General features: G+C 31.7%; 1 protein-coding gene across 1 annotated transcript in view; it reads right to left on the reverse strand.

The window, feature by feature from the left end:
- LRBA (LPS responsive beige-like anchor protein) overlaps window positions 1-25,747 on the reverse strand; it is a 762,114-nt gene that overhangs the window by 369,613 nt on the left and 366,754 nt on the right. The window contains exon 37 of the mRNA XM_040626351.1: window positions 2,154-2,320. Coding sequence (XP_040482285.1) covers window positions 2,154-2,320 — 167 coding nt within the window. The remainder of the gene's footprint in view (window positions 1-2,153; window positions 2,321-25,747) is intronic.

The raw sequence follows: 25,747 nt of genomic DNA on the forward strand, positions 1-25,747 counted from the left end.
AATATTCTTTTGAATAAAATCTAAGTTATGAGATTCACAGCGAGAAAAATATCAATTCACTAATATTAATTTTCCTTTTGATGAGACATCTTTTGTTGTTGCTCTTAATTAAAAATGTACACATTAAAAAGCTAAAAGTTGGACAGCTGCTTCCATTTGAGAGGTAAAAAGTAAAAATGTTTTCTTAAGTGGGTTTTGTGAAATACTTAAATTTCAAAATTCACTTCAATTGTTTTTGCTATATAAAATAATAGAGTTGATGCCTTTGAACAACTCTATTACAGAAACACTAATTATTTTTACATAAATACATTTCACAGTCCATTTAGTTCTCCAAGATACTTTATTACACCAAAATCACTGCAGAAAAACCATGTTTTCATGTTGATAGCACAAGTATACTATGCTCTACAAGAGTAAAGATATCATTAGAAAAAATTTTGATCCCATAAAATGACAGACTTGGCACAAATACAACATTTGGCATAAGTTACCTAAGGGTTTTCAATTTTAAAATCATAAAACTCCGTTCAAGAAGAAAAAATACTTAAAAAAAATTCAACACATATTGGAGTTCCCAATATGTGACAAGCACTGTATGTCAAAGTCATATCCTAATTTATTCAGTGCCTGATTATAAAATGACTACATCAAATCTGTAACATTAAGGTATCTTGAAACTGTAAAACCCTCAAAAGCAACCCTCCTCCTCCCCGTCCCCGCAACGTCTGTGCCCGGCCCCAAACACACACCCATAGGCTTTTACACGTTGCAAGATAAGGCACCCAAAGCTCTGAGCCAGTAATTCATATCATTTCCATGACACTCTTGCAGTGGAGATCAACTGGAATAGAATTAAACAAATGCTATTCCTGCCTTTATTCAGTCCTTTTGCCCTCAAGTCCCAACCTGCATTCCTTCATCTAAACACTAAAAATGCTATGTCCAGAAATGTAATTCATTTTAAGTATTCTTCATAAGCATAAGATATATCTACTTTATATTTAGTGAATAGTTGCACTCAAAACAAAAATATCCCATTAACAGCAGATTTCTACTCAAAGTTCGACTTTAAAAAATTAAAAGTATGTTCTATTCACTGGAAAATTTCTAAAACTAGACTTAGATGTGTGTTAGACACATAAGCTACATAAAACACAAGTGGAAACCAGTTCCACCTGTACATAATATACAATCTACTATTTTCATTTTTTGTTGTCGTCTAGAAAAAGTTATGTAGAAATGAGGAATTAAATATATCTAATGGAAAAATATAGAACATCTTCATTAACACTACTTAAATGAGTCAAACATTTTTTTTTAAGATTTATTTTTTTGAGAGACAGACAGTCATGTGGGGAGGGGCAGAGGTAGAGGGGGAGAGAGAGACTCTCAAGCAGACATCCCACTGAGCAGGGAGATTGACGCATGGTCCAATCTCATGACCCTGAGATTGTGACCTGAGCTGAAATCAAGAGAGGGGTGCTCAACTGACTGAGCCTGCCAGGCGTCCCCAAACATGTTTCAAAGATTTGTAGCATAAAATATTCCAAGAAAACTAAATTTTGTAATTTGTCTAAGTTCCTTTAGAAGGTAATTTATTTCTAGAAATTAAAATTTAAAAAAGCATGTTCACTTTGAGAATCTAAAAAGGAGGAAGATAAAGTGAATAAAATTTTAAAGAAGGCATTTAACCACTTTTATTATCAGTCTTGCAATTTGCAAGGCAGTTCAAAAGAACACATAGTAATGTTTTCAAATTTATGTGTTGAAAACTCAAAAGTGTAAAATAGAGAATGGTTTCTTAAAATACTGTATTTGTGCAAATTCAGATGTAAGTGTAGCAAATAAAATAGCTTACATTAACTATTTCCCTTAAAAGTTAACTTCAAAAAAAATAAGTATATGAACAAATATTCCTTTAGAAATAGTTGAGTAGTTGAGGGAACTAAAATATCTATAAAGATCCCTAACTGTACCCATATTGATTTTCTCCTACCCTTTTCTTCTACCCCCCATTCATAGTAGATGATAAAATACAAAATTAAATTACTCTGCTCAAGGATATGGCCTTGATCATATCCAGAGTTCTTTATCTAAACCTAAGCCTTCTGTAGAAAATCAGTGGCCAAATCCTAAAGGTTTCCCTTTACCTCACTGTAGAATTTCCCCAGGCTCCATGCTTGTCTGTGAGAATGTTGATAATTTTCTGGATTAGTTGAGTTGCTGTCACATGGTCTCGATATTTAGCTGCTCTTATCAAATGATCACACATCTTCTCATCTTCTCGTTTGTCTGCTGAATACTGGGCACACAGTGACTTGGATAGGAAAAAAGAAACATCTATTAATACTACAAAAATATGGGGGGAAAACCTTACAACACACCATGAAATAATCTCTAACTGGAATTGAATGAACCAAAACTTTAAAATTATTTTTATATCCCTCATTAACTGAACTGACTGAGATTTAGTGATTTGCTACCTCGGTATAATAATTCCGCAAGAATTTATTTCTTTGAAGTCATTCATAAGACCCACACTCAAAAGTGGTTTTTAAGCAGACCTAAATAACTGGAAGAAGCCAATCATGTGAAGGTGCAGGGGTCCACATTACAAGTAGCAAGAAGGGGGCTACAAAGCAGTCCACACAAAGTGACTTAGAGGAAGAATGTCCTAAACCAAGAAGGGTCATAATCACACCCACACTGACAAACTGGCTCAGGGAAAGGCACGCAGGAAGAATTTTTATACCTTCAACATTCTCTACCATATCCATAATCTGCTTTGTCTAACCTCACCTGATAAGAGGAAATTAAAATTATTGATGAAAACTAGAAAATTACTGACTTCTATACTGCACCAACACCATATATACATTTATATTAAACAGTACTAAAAATAGCAAAAAAAGTTACTGAATAGCCCATTTTTTCTTTTATTAATATTACACAAATTTAACTGTATCAAAATTACTTTGTAAACATTTGGTAAGTCATTAAACTTTGCTCGAAAAGGCATAATTCTAAACAGAAGAGTCCAAAGTAAGCTAAATAGTAAAATGGCTTAAAGTGTTCTTTAATGGATCCTCCTTTACAATTTAAACAGCAACTTTTCATATCTGACATAAAATCTATAGATATAAATCACATTAAAGGGCTATTCTTTCCCGATTATCAATCTCTGTCTCATTGTGGAACATTAGAGTCACATTCTGACCTTAAAACATGATAAAAGGAAACCAAACAAGAATGTTTTGTAAAGATATAATGAACTTGTATCTATTTTTAAAAATATCTTTAAAATGCAATTTGAACATGTTCTTATTAAAAACCAATAATATATTCTGTGTATGACATATCATTCAGAGTGAACAAGAGATGAAGAATATTTGCTTCAAGATCAAATGCATGTTACTTGTTGGTGGAGTATATATTTGCAATATGTGTATGTGTTTGTGGTTGAAGGTTGAGTAGAGATACCCCAAGAAACCCTACTCACCTATCAATAAAATCAAGGGCCAGGTCTAATATTTTCACTCAGTTTTACTTTACATCACCTTTTCTGTTTTCCTATTTTAAGCAACACATAAACTAGGTGACATCACAACAATGACCACAAAAATATTTGAATTTTAACAAAAATATCTGAATCTAAAAAGAAAAGAAGCAGACATCTTGGGAACTAACAACTCAAATATCTTTGATTATTGCTAAAGAAATTTAAGATTTTTTACCATAGAACTAATAAATATAAGACAAACCTGCATCTTAAAAGAAATTCACTTACTTGCAGATAAAGTGATAACTGAAGAGAGAAACAATTTATACTGGCCATTTATAATTCAAGTGACTATTTCAGCTCTTTAAATGTAAATGAAGACATAAAAACAATATCATATTTGGTCTTTCCTTCCAGATGCTGTATCTCTACGTACTTTATTATTTGTCCTTTGCATGAAAGCTCAGAAGAGTGAACTTAAAATGAAGCAGATTCCTCTGGTAATCTCCTGTCACCGCTCCCTTCTTGATGGTCAAACTTTTTCCTTTTATTATTCCTCATTATGAAATGCTGGCATTTCCTTAAGGCTCTGCCAAATGTCCCTTGGCAATATCATTCACTCCCACATCATCTCCTATTATCAATTTAGATACCTTTCAAATTTTTCATATCTGCCCCACCTGTTACCCTGAACCATGAGCCCATATTTCTATCCGTAGGATAACCTCCAATTATCCAATAAGCACCTAAAATTCAAAATGTACAAAACTGTAATTACCATCTTTATCCCAAACATGCTATTATACTTCTGTCATTTGTGACTTCTCAAGTTTCCCTCTCTTCATATCTCACCATTCCATTTCAGCAAAACTCATTTACGTCTTACCACTTATCACTCTTACCATTGCCCTAAAATAGATTATTATTAGTTCACAATTCAGTTCTTGAAATAATCTTATAATTGCCCTCTTACAAACAGTGCCAGAATTACTTCAAGAAGAATTTATTTTGGCATTGTACAGATACATTTGTATACCCTACACTTTAAAAAGTATGTGATTATCTAAAATAATGAACAATTGGTACCAAATTTTACTAGCTAAGACCTGTGCCCTTCTATAATTAAGCAATGTGGTATATTATCTTTCAATATGCCTGCCTATGCATCCTATATGCCAGACACCCTCAGATTTTATGCTATTCCCCAAATATCTATTCCTGAGACACTTTCAAGGCTTAGGAAATCTATTTCTCCTATAGCCTTCGTATGTGAAACAAATTTAAAGATGTCTATTAAGATGGTAAGATAGAAATTTGAAAGACAAACTCCTAGAGAAGAGGAAGTTATTGAGAAAGATAGAAATACAAGACGTCCTCTTGATTCTTTAGCAGAATATATAGAGTGAAAACAATATCTAAAAAGTTTCAAAATAATTGAAAATTAAGCAGTTCAACTCCAAATAACTTATGGATCAAAGATAAAATCACAAGGAAAATTAGAAAAATTTGTGGCAATTGGATGAGACAAATTTAAAAACGTACAGCTTTACATGTTATATTATAGAATATTAAATATTTAAGGAAAAAATAATACAAACCTTAAACTCTTTTCACATGATAGAAGCTAAGGAATATAATGCAATGTACATTACAGGAATAGAAAACTAAAAACTAATATAATTTGTGTAAATAAACACAAAATCCATAAAAAACATTAGCATTCAGCTATACACAAAATAAAGTATGTATCATGATGAAGAAGAGTTTATCCATGGTATGCAAGGCTGATTTAATATTTGAATATCAATCAATATAAGTCATCATATAACTAAAAAAGGAGAAAAACCTATAACCTCAATAGTTTTTTTTTTTTTAAAGCATTTTACAACACTCAGAAGCATTTCATTATTTACAAAAAAAAAGACACTCCACAAACTAGTAATAGAGACTTTTTAAACCTCAGGAAGCACATCTATGAAAATCATTCAATTATAATTGGGGATAAAACAAGTATGTCCTCTCATGATTTCCATTCAATATTGTAACAGGATCCTAACCAGTTCAAAAAAGAGATAAAAAGAAGAAATAAAAAGACAGTTTGGAAAAGAAGGAATAACACAGTATTTATTTGTAGATATGTTCATGTATATAATACTCCCAAAGGTTCTGGAAAAACTACTAAAACTTGTAAGTTGACAAGTTTCTTGGATACAAGGTCAATATATTAAAAATTAATTGTATGTTTATATACTGACAATAAACAACTAGAAAATACTATTTACAATAGCATTAAAATATAAAATAAATTAAAAAATATACAAAGCTATACAATGAAGCTTTTATAAAACACTGCCAACAGATATTAAAGAAAACTAAATAAGTGGAGAAACAGACAATGTTTACAGATTTTAAAACTCCATATTGTCAAAATACCTACTCTTCAAATTGATTTTATAGAGTCAACATAATCTTAATTAAAAACTTAGCAGCCTTGGGGTGCCTGCGTGGCTCAGCCAGTTAAGCATCTGACTCTTGTTCTCAACTCAGGTCTTGATCTCAGGGTTGTGAGTTACACAAATTACATCAGTTTTCTTTTCGACAACTGGTACTAAAACATCTGGCCACTCACAGGTGAAAAAAAAAAGAAAACCTTCATACCATAAACAAAATATTTAATTCAAAATGAACCAAAGATCTAGATATAAAAACTGTAATACTTCTAGAAGAAAACACAGCAGAAAATCTTATGACCCTGGGGGTAGGGAGAAAATTCTTACACTGAAATTCTTAGACATAAAAGGAACCATAAAGAAATTCACAACCATAAAGAAACTGATATATTAAATTATACTACAGTTTATAAAATCTTCTCTTTAAAAGATACCACTTAGAAAATGAAAAGATTAATGAATCATCGAGCCTTACATCGAAAACTGGGGATGTACTGTATGGTGACTAACATAATATAATAAAAAATCATTATAAAAAAAAAAAAGAAAATGAAAAGATAAGCCACAAATTGGGACAAAATATTCACCATACATATATCTTAACTAACAATTTTCCTACAAGACGTATGAACTCTTATGATTTAATAAAGCAAACAAACCAATTTAAAATAATGGGCAAAGGATCTGAACAGACACTTCACAGAAGACATACAAATGACTAAAAAGTACATGAGGAGATGCTTAATCAACAGGGAAATTCATATAAAGACCACAATAAACTATCACTATATACCCTGTAGAAGGGCTAAAATGTAAAAGACAAACAATATCAAATATTGGCAAGAATGTGGAGCAAATAGAACTCTCATTACTACCCAGCTGGTTAGACTGTAAAATCTACAACTACTTTAGAAAATAGTTTGGCAGTTTCTTGTAAGTTTAAAAATAATACTTACAACAGCACCTAGCAATTCTACTCCTATGTATTTCCTCAAAATGAAGAACATATTTTCACAAACTATACTGCTAAAAGTTCCCATAGTGCTTTAAGAGTCAAACACTGGAAATGACCCAATATCCACCTGTACATGAATGGATAAAGTAATAGTACTCAGTAATAAAAAGAAACAAATGAGTGATACACACAATGTGGATGAAAATCAAAAACTGTATGGTGACCAAAGGAATCCAGACATTAGAGTACCTACTATATAACTCCACTTATATGAAGTTGTACAGTATGCAAAACCATCTACGATAACAAAAACCAGATGAGTAGTTGTCAGGGGTTGCACATATATATGTGAAGACGAACTGACCACAATGAATTACAAGGGAATTCTCCAAGATGACAGAAATTTTCTGTAACTTGACTATGACAGTTACAGAAGTGTATATACCTGTCAAAATTCATTGAACTATGTATCTAAAAGGGATGTGTTTTATTATTCATATACTATAATAAAGTTTATTTAAGACGTTTATAAAAAGCGAATAGGCAAGGTACTGACAAGGAAGAAAGTAGTTAAAATGTTCATATCAAAAAAATCTGCTCATATACCAAATATGTAAATATCCTCCATAAATCAATAAAGAAAAAACAGATTATCAATAAGAAACTGGGTAAGAGACAAACAGGTACTGCAAAAAAAAAAAAAAAACTTAAAAAAAATACATATAACAAGCAGGAGAAAAGATATACAGCTTCATTTGCAAATAAAATCCAAATAAGAATACAATGAGGTTACCACTACACAACTAGTAGAATACTAAAATAAAAAGCACTGATCAATTTTTTTTATGACAACTTGGAGTATGGGAACAGTTATGCTCTGATATTGGGAGTGATACACACCTTTGCAAGACACTATGGCACTATCTATTAAAATTGAAAAGATAAATAACTTTACAGTCAAGTAAGTCTACCCTACAGAAATGCATAAGCATGTACATGAAAAGCCTTGTAAATTGTCAAAACCACACTATTCATAATAGTTAAAAACTAGAAACAACCTAATTACCTATCAACAGTAGAAAGATTATGAAAAACTATCATCTATTCATGTAATAGTATGGCAGACAGCACTGAAGATGAAATAGGAAAATGTAACAAATTGAACAAATTTCACAAAAATAATGTTGATATAATAATGCCAGATCAAAACACATACTTAATGATACCATTTATACAAAGTTCAAAAACTGGCTAAAGAAATTATAATACTAAAAGAAACATACTTAAGTATTGAATGGAAAAACAAAAGCAAATAAGTCATTCCATAAAATCAGAACAATATTTAGCTTAATGGGGCAAAAAGGGGTTATGACTGGATAGACACACATAAAAGGCTTCTCAGAAGCACTTTCAGTATCAAGGAAGTAAACTAATAACGTTAAATGCACACTGTTTCTAGAGTTAAGTTTCAGTATGTTCTATGAGAAACAGATTATAAAGCAAATTTTCATTAAGTCTGCATATTATTGTGAAATACAAATAAATCCCAGTTAAAAAGTTCAAGGCTAAAATCTTAAAAATATTATATAAGCCTCAAGCAATTGAAGTGTATTGGTTTTATAAGTTTTGTATTTTAAACTTTTTTTTAAAGAAACATATACTTGTTTCTAAAAATAAAAAAGTAATGACATATGAAATAAAAAGAAAGTTCTCCCTTCTACCTCCTCCCTGGCTGGCTAGTTTTTTCTACAGGGGTAATCACTATTAATAAGATATAGCTCTATATAAATGGAATCAAACTATAAATCATTCCATGTCAGGAGATCCAGTTCTCTCTTCTTCTTTCTCATGGCTACACATAGGGTATAATATTTTTAGTTAACTAAACATACATTCTGGTAAACACCTTTAAGTGTATTACCTTAATTCCCAATTTGCCTCAAAATTTCTTACACTATCAATTATTTAGCTCATTGGAAACCATGTAAAAGGAAAATCACCTAAGGGACAAGTAAAGAAGCTTTTCAATATTTGACTTTTGGAGGTCTTTGTACTTGATCCCTTAACTCAGATTTAAAGTCTAATAGTTAAAAAAATATATATATATATATCATCCTGAAAAAGACTTAGAAAAATGAAAGCTTAAAAACCTCAACAGCAAACAAAAGTCAACCAATGACAATGTGTGACAGCCACCTTTAGTTCTGAAGTGATTCCTCTGTCATCCAACGCCTCAAAGTATTGATTTCTCTCAGCATGAAAAAGCCTAAGCCAATGAAACAGATATAGCATCATCCCCCCACCCATAATAGCATTCAAGGTTAAAACAGGCAGAACACTTATCAAAGAATCTCCACGATTTCTTATTGTTTTAATGGACTGAATAAAATGTGTTGGGTTCTTATCTCTACAAACTGCAGTCTTCAAACAATATTTTAAAATAATTTGGAGATTAATACACGTTTTAATTTTTTACTTTAGACTTCTGATAATAAAAAACTTGTTTAAAAATGCTTTCACATGACATTTGTAAAAGCAAGTCAACACTAAGAGGGCTACAGTTTCCACTTGAGTGTCAAACCCACACATAGTATTATTTGCATTCAATTATTTTATTTCATTACTTCATTAGAGTTATTCACAATAAAAAAAATCACAAAATTATTGGGTAAATAACACCTTCCAAATAGATAAACTAATTTCATGTAATGCCTGCATATTTCATATACCAGTAAGTAAATAAAGTGTGGTTATTACCTGTGATTAATAAAATTAACATGGAATTTAAATAGATAGGGTTAAACTCAAGTAATTATGTTTTTAAAAAATCATAATAGACAGAAATATATCATTGCAAAAAATTATATAATTATACACAAATACATACACACATGGAGAAAAATTAAGTTTCAACATCTTTTTGCTAATCTGCACAAGAGCCAGATGACGTTAAGCAAATTCTATCATCTTTTAACTCAACGTAATTACCTAATCAGATTTTTTTAAGCATACAAAACCAGGGTCTCTTGCTTGTATTAGGCTAATATGATTAAATACACTACTACAAATAGGTAAGCCTTACATTTAAATTTCACGTTAAAGTATTTTAAGAACAAACATGAAAAAAAACAAAAAGACAAAAAAAAGATTCATTCTTGTAAAAAACATAATTAACACCGTGTTTTAGAACATAGATTCTAGAGACAGACAACTTGAATTTAAATGCTGGCTCTGACACATTCATGCTTAGGCAAGTTATTATTTAAACCCCTGTGCCTCAGTCTCCTCATAAAAAAGGATATAACATGATATGTTTTGGGGAAGGATCAAATAAGAATAGACATGAAACAATTACAACTTGCCAGGCATACAGTAAGTAACACCTAACATTTATTATAGGCTTAGTCATGAAGTGAACAAATTACACAGCAAAGAGCCCCCTTCTTTCAGCATCTCATTGTAGCTGAGAAACAAGGGATTAAAAATAATTACAATATGAGAAACTGCTAAGAGAGGTATATAAACAGTATATTTGGGAGGAACAAGAAAGAACTATTTATCTGAGGGAGTTTTACAGAGAAATGAAAGGCTCAGTATCTGTTCACCAAGACGGAAGGACTTACAATAGAAAATATAAAATACAGCAAAATAAAGAGGCAATGAAAACAGAGAACAAGCTCAAATAAATACTTTTATATTTATTTTTTAAAAGATTTATTTATTTGAGAGAGATAAAGTGGGCAAGCGAGGGCAGAGAAAGGCAGAGGGAGGAGAGAGAATCTCAGGCACACTGCCCACCTAGCGTAGAACCCAACATGGGGCTAGATCTTATGGCCAGAGAAATCATGACCTGAGCCAAAACCAAGAGTCTGATGCTCAACCAACTGAGCCACCCAGGCACCCCAATAAATAACTCTCTGTGGAAGAGTTGAATCAGCCCCTTGCAAGATGGCAAAGGGACAAGGCTAGAGAGACAGATCAAGAAAGGGTCAAGAGAAAACATCCTAGGCAGGAGTATGGCTTGTGAATTCTAGGAGATATGGTATCTATTAATGAGTTTTATTTTCCTTTTCTGCACTGATATCCTCCTGTCACTGTTAAGCCTATAAATGAGAAAAGGAAAAGTCTATGTGCATACATTGAGCAAAAGGATAAGGAAACAGCAGCTAATTCCTAGAAGAGCCACTTGTATGATAATAAGAGGTAACCTTCAGGACTCTAACTAGAGCAGTAGCCTGGATAAAAGCCTTATGGCAGAGGTGAGAGTTCCAGATGAACTGTGGGACACGTAAGCATTCCTTGGATATTCCCAGAGATTACTTAGAAGAGAAAAATGCTCTGCCTTTGATACTGACAACACTAGCTATGCTGTTGAACACTTAATATGAACTTACAGTAATACGCACTTTACATTTATCAAATCCCATCTACTCATCACAAAATTACTATTGGTAGGCCCATTACTATTCTGATTTTACGATGAAGCAATTGTGCCTTAGTTCACATAGCTAGTAAATGACAGAGCCAAGATTAAGGCACTAGGTCATCTCACTGAAAGTCAGAGCTACATTAATGAACCATAATAATCACATGGTCTCATCGGCTAGTTGCTACAATATAGTGATTTGGACATTTACAAGGATTATAATCCTCCTTAGTTAATTATGCTTGTATTTTATCACTTCCACGATTATTCATCAAAATTTTTATCTCAAGCAAAGAAAATAATACAAAAGCTACAATTAAAAAATATAGTTATCAAGATCACCATTTCCCTATGCCTGACTTACTGAAGAAATATATATAAAGAGCTTTAGAAAGATGCCCAAAACCATAATGCATATAAAAACCATATCTGAGATGAGAAATATCATTCTAATGCTTCGCTATTAAGCTATGATACCTCAAGATATATTAATCAGACATCCCTTAACAAAATGACAAAACTAATCATGCAAAGGATACATCAAGAAAGAAATGTGGCTAGACAATGGGGTGCATTAATCACTACTAATGCAGAATCATGACAGGAAAGAATATCATTCCTACATTCAAAAAAGTTATCTTTAACTTTGACCATCAATCTCACACTTTAAGATGAGAGGGCCAAATAAAAGCAAAAAAAAAAAAAAAGGATAAAGTTAAAAGAAGAAAGATGACAAATAGGAAAGCATAAATAGGAGTTTGAATTAAAAAATACTTTGCATTGCCTCATAATTACAGGTTTACTTTAAAAGTTAGGAAAAACAGGGGCTCCTGGGTAGCTCAGTCGGTTAAGTGTCCGACTCTTGATTTCAGCTGAGGTCATGACCTTAGGGTCACGAGATCGAGCCTCATGTTGAGCTCTGCACTGAGCATAGAATGTGCTTAAGATTCTCTTTCTCCCTCTCTCTATGCCCCTCCACCCCTGCTTGTGCTCTCTCTCTCACTCATAAATAAATAAATAGAAAAAACAGTATCACAGTATTTCAACTACTAAATGAAAGACAAATGGAGAATTCAATTAAATAATGGGAATACAAGATAAAAAACTAGACAAAAGTGTTAAAAAAAGGTTGTAATTCAACCAATTATTAAACAGCCCAGACTTATTTTGTACTCTACCTATTTTACATGCACATGGAAACAAATATATCAAGTGAGTATAAAAGAACAAAATAAACAGAAAGAACATGTATTTAAGGTTTAGTTTCAAAAATCTTCTTAAAAAGTAAATGAAAAGTGACACAAATAAATGGAAAGATATACCATGCTCATGGATTGGAAGTATTAATATGGTTAAAATGCACATACTATCCAAAGCAATTTACGGATTCAATGCATCCTTATCAAAATACTAGTAGCATTTTTCACAGAACTAGAACAGACAGACTTAGATTTGTATACAAGTAAAAAAAGACCCTGAATAACCCGAGAAATGTTGAGAAAAAGAGGAGAACAGCTGGATATATCACAATCCCAGATTTCAAACTATTCTGCAAAGCTATACCAATCAAAATACTATGGCAATGACACAAATACAGAAACACAAATCAATGAAATAAAACAGAGAGACCAGAAATGAACCCATGTTTATATATGGTCAATTCATCTATGATGGAGGCAAGAATATACAATGGAAAAAACAGTTTCTTCAATAGTTGGGTTTTAGGAAAACTGCACAACTACATGCAAAAGAATGAAACTGGATCACTTTCTTACACCATAAAGAAAAACTCAAGACACATTAAAGTCCTACACATGAGACCTGAAACCATAAAACTCGTAAAATAAAACATATGCAGTAAACTCTTGGACATGAGTCTTACTATTTTTTGGATCTGTCTCCTCAGGCAAGATCAACAAAAGCAAAAATAAATAATTGGGACTATACCAAAATAAGAAGCCTTTGCACTGAGAAGGAAAGTATCAAAAAACAAAAAGGCAACCTACTCAACGAGAGAATATATTTGCAAATGATATGTCCAATAAAGGGTTAATATCTAAAACATAAAGAACTCAAACAACTCAACCCCTAAAAACCAAAGGTGGGTTTAAGTGGACCCACATAGTCCAAACCCATGTTGTTCAAGGATCAACTGTAAATTTATTTGTAATTAAGTGAATGAAGGAAAATTTCAAGATTATTACATAGGTGAAACTCTAATAACTAATACTGTTATTTATTACCCATCTTTAGGGCTGGACCAAAAAAATTATAAGCCCCAGATTTGGAGTTATACTTAATGACCTTTAAGGACCCCCATATTACAAAGAATTTAAATATTTGGTCCAATATGCTACATAGTTAATTAGTGGCTGAACCAGAACTGAATCCTAGTTCTGACAAATCCCAAATCTGTGTTTTCTATCATACACTGCAGATTATAGTAATAGTTTTACAATTTACATGTAATTAAATATTTTAAATTAATACCCTAGGTCTCATAAAATAAAAGCTAAAAACTAAAAACCTCTTCAGCAAAAGAAAAAGTTGATCGTAGGATATTTAGAGGGTTTTTTATTTATCAAATCAAAAAGCAAGTCTTAACCCTTGGAAAACTTAAGTATTGTAGTACATATATAACAACCACCATACCGTAAGTTCAGAAAATAATTACCACAGAGATTTAAATTCTATGACATTATACATCATTAAATGCTAGTAACAAAAACATTGGCAAACTGAACATCCACATGCAAAACAATGAAATTGTACCCTTATCTGACACCATACATAAGAACTCAAAATGAATTATCTAAACATTAGACCTGAAAGCATAAAAACTCCTTGAAGAAAACAGGGGAGAAGCTCTTTGACACTGATCCTGGCAATAGTTTTTCACATTTAACACCAAAAGCACAGGCAACACAAGCAAAAACAAACAAGTGGGACCATATCACCTAAAAACTTTCTACAAAGCAAACAATAAACAAAATGAAAAGGCAACCTACAGAATGGGAGAAAATATTTGCAAACCAAATACCCAATAAGGGGTGTTAATATCCAAAATATATAGGGAACTCATATAACTCAATAGCAGAAAAATAACCTGATTTTTACAAATGAGCAAAGAATCTAAATACATAATCAGTCTTCCAAAGAACATATATAAGTGGCCAACATGTGCATGATTAGATGCTCACTCACCATCACTAATCAACAGGAAAATGCAGATCAAAACTACAATGAGATGTCACTTCATACCTTTTAGAATGGTTATCATCAAGAAGACAATAGATATCAAGTGTTGGGGAGGATGTGAAGAAAAGGGAACCCTTGTGCACTGTTAGTGAAATGTAAACTGATTCGCCACCATGGAAAACAGTATGGAGAGTCCTCAAAAAATTAAAAATAGAACTACCTTATGATCCAGTTATCCTACTTCTTTATATCCAAAAGAAATAAATTACTATCTCTAAAATATATCTGCACCCTCATTTCATTGCAGCATTATTTACAATAGCCAAGATATTAGAAACATTCTCAGTATCCATTGGCAGATGGATAAACAAAATTGTGTGTGTGTACACACACACACACATATATACATATACACATATATAAACATACACACACATATACATACAATTGAATATTATTCAGCCTTAAAAAAAAGTAAATCCTGTCATTTACGACAACAAGGACGAACCTGAAGGACATTATCCTAACTGAAATAAACCAGACACACAATGACAAATACTGCATGAGTTCATGTATATGTGGAATCTAAAAACAAAAGTAGAGCCCACAATAAGGGAGTAGAATGGTGGTAACCAAAGGCTAGGGGGGTGGGGGAAAAGGAAAGACATTAATGAAAGAATATAAAGTTTAAGTTATGAAATGAGTAAGTTCTTGATATTCAATGTACAGCATGGTGACTATCACTAACAAGAATGTAGTTTGCAAACTTGAAATCTTAAGTGTTCTCACCACACACACACAAAATGGTAACTATGTGAGGTGATGTATATGTTAATTTACTTGACTTTAGTAATCATTTCACAGTGTATACATATATAAAAACATCACTCTTATGCACCTTAAATGCATACAATATTTATTTGACAACCATACCTCAATAAAACCGAAGGAAAAAAACAGTGGAAATCTAATAAGCAATACAAAAGAACACAATAACTACTTTTCGTTATTCTTCTACTAAAATAAGAACAGAACATTTTATTAATCTAAAATAATCTAGGATCTCACAGGAAAAGACTGAATCCCCAAATTTTGCTAGATGAATATGAAAATCTTCATGAATCTTATATTCTGTCATGTAGCAGCTGACACTTTCATTCATTTAGCAATTCTCTATTGAATGCTTCCCATGTTCCAAGCCTATACTAGGTATTGAAACTAAAATAAGAAACAGAGCCTATTATAAAAGGGTCAATGCCTAATGTTTGTTTCCCTCAGTAGACACAAATAATTTCAAAACATTTTTAATGGATATAATTATCACAAGGTATCTGAGAAGATAACATAATCCAGAATTTTAAAATGTGATATCTATATCAAAGAGAAACAGCAGTGAGAGGGTAGCCTCTATTCCCATTACATGACTGCTATAAGATAAGTGATGTATGCAAATCACATGGACTCTTATCAAGACATTCTCAAGCCAGAATCTGTAAACCTCCCCAAATTACATGTAAAATTTTATGGTTATATTTGTTTGAGTTTCTTAAGGTCAGATTCTCAAAAAAGTCCATAGCCAAATAAAAAGATAAGAAGTATTGACATAAAATAACACCTTACATATTATAATTCCATTTCTGGTTAAATATATATGATATGTGAAATATATATACAAAAAATACATATAAAGTGTACATTTACAGTAGAAAGTCTAAAAAGATATGTCATTATCTTAGGAGGCATGGTAAGGGGAAAGATACTGAAAAATGTTCTTTTTTTAAATTTACACTACTGTTTTCATTACATTGTCTCTTCTGTTCTTTGCCCGCCACCCTTTATCGACACATGTATTTTCCAGTGTAAATTTTTTTGCGTTTAAAAAAAGAGAAAGAGCTACTAATCTAAATGAAATTTTTTTGTAAATCAGGGTTTCTCTGTTTAACTTTTTGGGATGTACTTGAATTCTACTATTAAAAGACGCTCTTTTCTTTTTTTATTTTCATAATAATCTAAGCAAACCAATAAAAATAGATTTGGGGTTATCTGGATTATAGATATGTAGAAATACTTATAGCTCTTATACAACTACAACACAATTAATCAAAAATTAAAGCAGCAGCACAAAAAAAATCAATGAATTTATATTATTTATGACTGCTAAAAGTGAGAGTATAACCTCCAATAAATTGATAAGCCTTAGACTACCATAATGTCAAAATGGCATCAATCCATGAAAATTATTATATGCAGCAGATTTATTTTACCAATCATAGTGGCAAACTACTTTCATAGTGATAATACTTAATGGAAAGGCATCTTTATAGACTAGCATTTCAATATTGACTTAATATATAGAACTAATTCTATATTGTGAAAATGGCTTGCTGTAGAACAGTAACGCAATACATTGAAATATTGTTGGTTACATGAAAAAACTGAATTCATATGTAGTGATATATTATATACTGCATTAATGAAAACTTGACATAAGTTTAAAAACCGAAAAATGAGAGTATGACATCAAGTTTTTATTCCCCCAAATGTTCCTTCTTCAACAGTATCAGAAACTCAAGATTTTTTTCCACCGAGGTCTGTAACCATCCAGAATAAAGAACACATTTACAACTTCTGTAATATTGTACCACTGTTAATAAAACTAATAAAAGAATTAGAAGAGAAAGTAATATATGTATGTTTTAGACAAAATGAACATTAGGAAGATACCTAGATAGAGACATACAGTGAATTTTTGGAAATGTAAAACGTCAGTTGAGGTCTACAGTATAGTAATTACACCAAAGGGGAATTCTACCAAATGTTTAAAAAGCAGACAGTTCCACTTCCACTAAGCACTGAACCTGAGCATATAAAAACACACAAAATTTCTAATTCTTTCTATGAGGCAGGTATAATACTGATACCAAAATCTGCCAAATATCTAAGACTGACTGGAAAGTTAAAAACAAACACAACCCAATTTACCTTATGAACAGAATGCAAAAATCACAAATAAAACAATAGCAAACACAACCTGGCAGCACAAAAAGGAAAAAACTTAAGAGCACACCATACTGGCATAATATTGACATACCTTATGTATTTTCCGGCATAATATCAACTCTACTGCTCCATTTAAGGATGATAAAACTGAATAAAATTCTTTGTTAAAAAGGCGGAAAGAATCAACAAAAATACTTAACTAATAATTCATTAAAATGATATACTATATCTACTTGAGCTCAGACTGTATCATAATTACTGGGAAAACACTGAACCATTTCTACTAAAATCAGGAACTAGAAAAAGATGCCCACTATTATTTTTTTAACATTACACTGTTGCTCTCAATTATATGTAGAATATAAAAACAAAAAAAAAGCTTAATTCATAGTAATAGAGAGTAGGATGCTTAAACACAAAATATCAGCAAACAGAAACTAGCAACTAATAATTATTATTATTAATCAATAATAATTGAATAAGGCAATTCAATTATGTAAGAAAAAGCAATAAAAGTTGGAAATAAGAAGGAAAAACCATCAATATCTGCAAAAGACATCACTGCATACCTGAAACGCCCAAGAGAATTAAATGAAAATAATGTTTTGAATCTAACATCAGATAAAAGAGATTAGTCACAGCAATTCTGAAAAAGATTTTTAAAGTCAATGAGAGCAAGAAGGAGCATGGCCCTACAAGTATTAAGACACACTATAAAGCCTCAACAACTTAAAAAGTTTCATACCAATACGTGAAATCACAGACAGAACAAGAGGGAAAAAATAAAACATCAAGAAAGTGGCCTAAAAATATACAGGCATTTAATATACAGTAACCGTGGCATCTCAAACCAGAGAAGAAAATTTAGACTATGTAGTAGATGATATAGGGAAAACTATGTTGTCACATAAAATAAGTTATATTCATATCATGGTTTATCCTAAGATAAATTACAAATAAATAAAACATTTAAATGTAAAACAACAAAACTGTAGAAACACTAACGAAACATATAGAAATTCCTTTTTAATCTATGCGTGGTAGATCATTTCCAACTACCAATCAAAAAATTTAGAAGTCATAAAAGAAAACATTCACAAATCCAACAACAGAAATTGTTTTAAAAACTTCTACAAGAACAAAAAAAATCCATCATTCATAAGTCAACAAATTGGTAAAAATATTTGCAACTGAGAGAGTTGATTCCTTAATATATGTAGAACTTCTACAAATTAGTAAGAAAAGAAAAACAATCCAAAAGAACAGGCAAAGGGTATGTTCTCAGAAAGACATATGGCTATAAAATAACCTCATTCATAAAAAGCAGAAACATAAGTTAAAACATCAGGAAGAAATAAAAATTAAAACTATCAACCACTATGGACAATTTATGAAAATGACAGAAATCTAAAAATCTGATAACACACTGTTAGGAAACAGACATATGTTGCTGATAGGAATGAAAAAGATTCCCCAAAATAATATTAAGTTAAAAAACAAAATACAGAACATTATAGATACATTAGCATTTATATAAGGAAAGGGGATAAGAACACATATTCCTATTTATATATATGTACATGAAGAAATTCAGAAGATTCACAAGAAACTAGCAATGGTTTCCTAGAAGGATGAGGAGGTAGTTAGAAAAGGACTTTTCATTATGCTCCTTCTCATCATTTTTTCACTTTAAATTACCTACAAAAATATTTTAAGAATATTTAATGTCTTCTCTATAGAGGTTTTAGAGAATACTAACATTACATGAGATTGCTAAAAGAGCACAAAGTTAAAAGTATGAAGAGGTATTCTTGTAAAAGACCTATACTTTTGGAATAGGAATAAGAAATGGAGAAAAAAATGAAACTAGAAGAACCATAGGAAGTAAAAAGCTGATCAGACAAGCAAGAGGTAAGAAAGTCAAACAGAAAAAAAAGATTTTCAAAATGTAAAGGTTGGTCATCAATGTCAAATGATACAGAGATCAAGAGGGACGAAAACAGAAAAACAGCCACTGGACAGCATAATTAGATCATTAATGATATGCAAGAGAACATTTTTAATTTATTTGTTCTAGGACTGGAGATGAAAAGGAGAGAAGCCATGCTGCAAGACAGTGAAAGTGGCAGGGGGTGAGAAAGTAAATACACCATTCAAGCAAAAAGGTTGGCAGAATGACAGAGCAAAGTGAAAATGGAAGCCTGAAAATTCTAACAGCATTTAAACAAGGTTGCCAAGACTTAGTCTATGATAATTAGAAGCTACAACATACTTCCAAAAAGGTCAAATAAGAGGGAGGGGGGAGAAAGCTCCCAACATATTAAATAATAATCTCATACAAAATAATACACATTTTGTTAAAGACAACCACAGAGAGTAGTCAGTGATTAAAAAGATCACCAATGACATTAAGTAAAAATAAGATGTTTCAATCAAAACTACTCTTTAACAGTGAGCTGTCTATTTCATACTTATTGAAGGCCTGGAACTGAAAAGTTCATGGTATTCTGGAAACAGGTATCAAGGCAGATCTCACAAGTAACAGAGGCGCATCATCTAAGGATCTTTTTCACATTAAGAATCCTATTAGAAAGAAAACACTAAAAGGTAATTGAATTTCCCTCAGTTATCTTCATCTCTGTCAGCTCCTGCTACAATAACTTACTCTCCAGAGCAGAGATAACTCAATTCTGTCCAGCAAGCATATGTTATGAATCTCCAAAGCAAACTTGTCTAAATCATTCTGGTCTTCTATCAAGGTTGGCTGTGGATATGAACTCTGACAGAAAGCAAACAAATTTATTTTTATCTTTTCAATAATTCACTTCTTCATGCTTTGATGGAAGAAATCATGAGACAAATATATGGTCTGCAGTTATGTTATACAGTCAGCTGAAATGGTTTCCATGACTTAAACAAAAAGACTTAATTAATCATTCTTAAATACAAAGAAAATAGTACCAACATATAGAACTGGTAAATTACCTGAAGTTTCAATTTGTTTATATAGTTATCTCTAACAGTTTGAGTTCAAGTAAAAGAACACTATTAATCAGATGCTATTAACTATGATATCACAAGTACTATTTCAACTCTTTCATCCTTAAATAGATTTTAGTAAAACATATTTTAGAAAATATAATACTAGGAAACTCATTTTCAAAAACAGCATCAACAATATCACTTGAATAATAGTTCTTGCAAGGAAATTTATTTCCTATCTGTATTCTAAACCAGCATTTCATAAGACAAAGGAAAAAAAAACTTCAAAAAAAGGTACAGTATCAGAAATTAGTATAAAAAATTCTGTAAAGTTTGAATTTCTAAATTTAAATTAAAATCTACACAAAACCAAGATTATTTGAAACACAACCTAATCCAAATTCAAATAGCTGATGAACATACTATTTTAACCCACATAAAATTATATAAAATGGTCTTAATATAAAACATTGTATGTTTTGTATAGATTTTATATAAATATAAATTTACATATAATATATATAAAAACATATAATAAATGTGAAATATATATACTTAGAAGAATATTTTAAATATATTTAAGTTTATTATTTGTATACCTTATATATATAAATTTATATTTATAGAAAATATCTTAAACAATATATATATGTACATAATATATATTAAGTTTTTGTTTATATAAATATACAAGTACATTTATATGTAAAATAATATTTATATTATAAAATTACATTAAAAGCCCAAAATATAAAATCTTAATCTCCACAATACACTTTTTATTAAGGTTTCATTAGATCCATTTTATAGAAAGAAATTAAGACTCAGAGAGGTTCAATGATGTTTTCCCAAGACTTTCCAATTAATAAATTGGGGAGCCTAGAATCTGAACATGTTTTCTAAGGCCATGTTCCTGCCAAAATACTGTTAACATAGTGTCAAATTTAGGTTACCCTTAAACACCAGAGAGAACTCAAAGAATATAGCCAATATAGCTCCTTGCAATTTTTTAATATGAAGTGTGCTAACCTGTATTTTATAGTTCAAATTGCCTATTACCTCATTTCAAGCACAATAAGCACTTTTTGGACTGAGGAACTCAGTAATTTAAAAGCCACCAATCGGGGTGCCTGGGTGGCTCAGTCATTAAGCGCCTGCCTTCGGCTCAGGGCGTGATCCTGGTGTTATGGGATTGAGCCCTGCATCAGGCCCCTCCGCTGGGAGCCTGCTTCTTCCTCTCCCATTCCCCCTGCTTGTGTTCCCTCTCTCGCTGGCTGTCTCTCTCTCTGTCAAATAAATAAATAAAATCTTCAAAAAAAAAAAAAAAGCCGCCAATCACAGTGATTTGAGATATTATTATAACCTGTCACTTTTGCTGGTAATAGGTAGAACATATTTCTGCACTGGCCTTTCTCACTGAATTTAGTCCTTTATGTTTCCACAGAAACTAGAATTCCCACTTTTAACAAGAAAAAAGGAAAAGAACCGAAATGTGTACATTATAATGAGCATTCATTTATCGAGTAACTATTTACTGAGCACCTACTATGTATAAGGCAATCTGCCAGGTACTACGTATGTATATATATAGATAATGTACCTTCAGGAAGCACACAGAACAGTAAGAAACAAATAATCATGCAAGTAAATATATAAGTGCGAACAGGTAGTATATACTGTGACAAACTGTAACAAAAACTAATTTAGACTCACATTAGATGGCTGGTGCGGGTAGAGGATGACAGTAAAGAAGGCTTTTGTGTAAAAGTGACATTTAAGGTAAATCTGAAAGATGAGTAGAACTCAGGATGAATAAGGGTACCTGGGTGGCTCAGTCATTTAAGCATCTGACTCTTGGTTTCAGCTCAGGTCACGATCTCACGATTGTGAGATCGGGTCCCACGTGGGGCTCTGTGCTCAACACAGAGTCTGCTTTGAGATTCTCTCTCTCCCTCTCCCTCTGCACCTTTCCCCACTCTCACTCTCTCTCTCTCTAAACAAACAAAATCTAAAAAGAAAAAGGAAAAAAAGAAGTGAGGATGAATGAAAGGGTTCTGTGATTACAGAGTAAAGTCAAAATGATACAATACTGATATGATGTGGGAATGATACATAAGGGACAGATTATACACTCTTGTGGATCAGATGAAGGATAACAGGTTTACTCATAAGTGCAACGGGAAGGCAATGGATGGTTTTATGGATGATCAGCATAAACATTCTAATGTTTCAGAATGACTACTCTGGCTATTCTGTAGAAAATGAAGGAAACATTGGTGGCATAAAAAAAGACCAGATAAGAGATTACTACTTCAGGTGTTTTGGACTACAGATGTGATACTTCAGAAACAAAAGTACTGATAACATACATTGAGAGGTAAAATATATACAATTTGATGTTAGATATGAAATGTTGGGGTAAGAAAAAATGGGTGATGGGTGACTCAAGTGACAAAGTAAGTACATGGAGCTGATATTTACTTAGATGGGTAAAAAAAAAAAAAAAAGAAGAGCAGATGCCTGGGAAGAATTTCAGTTTTGGAAATTCTCCAAGAAAAATGGGGATGTTTATAAGAAATTTCAAGTGGAGGTAAAGAGTAGATAGTTCTATATATGGGTCTGGCAATCAGAAGAGAAGTCACAGGTTGACATACAAATGATGAAGCTGAAGATAATAAATTTGGACTAAGAAATGAGGGGAAACAATCCTCAAAAACAGAGTTAAAAAAGAAAGTTTGTTTTAAAATTATGAAGACACACATTAAGAACATTCCCCATTCACGGAAAAAGCTAGTCTAGCCCAGCTTTTAATAACAGGTAGTAAATACAAGTCAAAACGATCTACCCAATTTCCTACTTCTTTCTTTTTCAGACAATTAGAGCTAATCTTTATATATTACTTACATTACTCTGACCCTAAACAAGGCAAAGAAGAATGAGTATTTTCTTTTCTATGGTAATCTATCTTCATGTACCAATAATGTGAGGGGAAGATGTATACTCATTAATTAGAAGAAAAAGAGGCCCTTGTTTATTATAGCTACATTTTTAAGACTCTGCTTAATTCAATGTCAGCTCACTTGGCTAACATATGCTATTACTAAGGCTAAGTTTACACTTGTATCTCCAAGACTGAGAGCTAAATACTCCCCCAAAATGGGCCTTCATGACCACAGACTGACCACTAATTTCAAAGAATTATCTCACAAATAACTTCAAGTTGTAAAATAAAAGCCATAAGGAAAAAGAAAAAGTTGAATATTTCAGTATAATTCCCAATGAAAAGGCAACTGCCTTATCTCACTAACTAGCGGTCAGTGATAATATATATTTATATCCACAAAGAGGCCTGTTTGCGGTTAAATCATAGCTTTCATTTATAGCACAGCAAACATACCAAAATAGAAAGTAAAATCAAAGAAGTGAAATTTTCAGTCATAATACAACTCCAAGAACTGCACTAAAAACATCATTCGCTGGTAGGTCAAAGCAAAATGTCAAGTTTAGTAAGATTCACTATTTTCAAGAGAATATGGAAGAATTAGTAACTATAAAGGTACCTCATATATGTTCAGCATTTGTAAAAACTGCTTTTAAACACGTTCTACATAACTTGTACTATTAAACTCTACTAGGAGTAATAGTATTGGGGACATCAATGAGCCAAAGTAAAAATTATTTGTGCAATGTAACAAGTACAGGAACAGATGTGATAGTATAAGTAGTCTTTAAAATGGCTCCGTATCACCAGTCTCTTCTCAACTAATGCCAAAGTTTACCCATTCGTGTTAAAAAAAGTTTAGAAACGTACTCATTAATAAAGTCCATCATTCTACAATGATACTTTATCTAGTCTATTTTTTCTCATTAAGAAAGAGAAATAATTTTTCATTCAACTTATTTTGTACGACTCAAGGAGAGTCAAACTGCTAGTGGTTAAAAGAGCAAAACTTAGAGCTTACAGTTGAAATCACGGGGCAACTTATTAACAATGCTTTTATCTTTTTCATGTACAAAATGGGGATAATAAATAATGCTTACTAGATCACAGGTTATTGTGAGGATTAAATGAATTATTGTACGAAAAATGCTCAGAACAGTGCTTGACACATAATAAACATGCAATAAATAATAGTTATTATTATTATTCCCATCCTCAAGGCTTGGGAACACAGTAAGTGTCAGACCTTGTAAGTAATCCCGTAAGAACAATGGCTATGAACTCTGAAGTTCTTAAGACAGTCCAGATACACTAACATGCTGAGGATTATATTACAGGAATAAACGGAAATATGATCACAACTGTTTCAGTTTAAAAAATGCTAAAGTCTAAAGTCCCATCGAACATTCTTCTAATCAAAGTCTAGTATAAGGTAAAACTTCACAAGTTCCTCTTTAGAAGTAATGTTTGTATGTTACATTCCCTCTTTTTTGTTTCCAATTTTATAATATTTTTTATTATATTATGTTAGTCACCATACAGTACATCCTTAGTTTTTAATGTAAAGTTCCATGATTCATTACTTGCGTACAACACCCAGTGCACCATGCAATGTGTGCCCTCCTTAATACCCATGACCAGCCTGTCCCATTCCCAGATCCCCCTCCCCTCTGAAGCCCTCAGTTTGTTTCCCAGACAAGTTACATTCCCTCTTTAGAAAATACCATAACTGCCATCTGAGAACTAAATTTTACAGTAATGGGCAAGACAAAAGGAATAAAAAAGGTTCTTGAATATAGCAAAATATTTACTGCCAAAAAAAAATCCTTATGATAACAATTCTGGTGAAGACATGTATAAAAGAGAAAATACAATATGCAAAAAGCCTCAAAGAACATTACCAAACTATAAAACAGCAAAATCAAAAAACATTCCTGCTTAATAAGTGGAAGATAGGTCCTTTACCATATACTACATTCTACAGAAAACAGAGGAAAATACATAGAAAAATTATGGCATAGAAAAGTCATCAAAGAAAAAAACATACAATTAATACCACAGTTCTACATAATAAAATCATAAAATTTTGTTGATGTGATGCTAGTCAATACTATAAAGAACCATGAACAATGACTTCTTAGTCACTGTCTATAAGGAGCATTATTTGCTATATGGATAGAGAAAAAAACTGGCATGTTGCATTTTGCGGTCCTATTTCCAAGAGGAAACATTCCTCACAATTTTTCCTACGAAGAGCATCTCAGAAGCTCATAAAATCACCAAAAAAAAAAAA

Source organism: Ursus maritimus, unplaced genomic scaffold (assembly GCF_017311325.1).
Source record: "Ursus maritimus isolate PB19 unplaced genomic scaffold, ASM1731132v1 scaffold_11, whole genome shotgun sequence".
NCBI classification, from domain to species: Eukaryota; Metazoa; Chordata; class Mammalia; order Carnivora; family Ursidae; genus Ursus; species Ursus maritimus.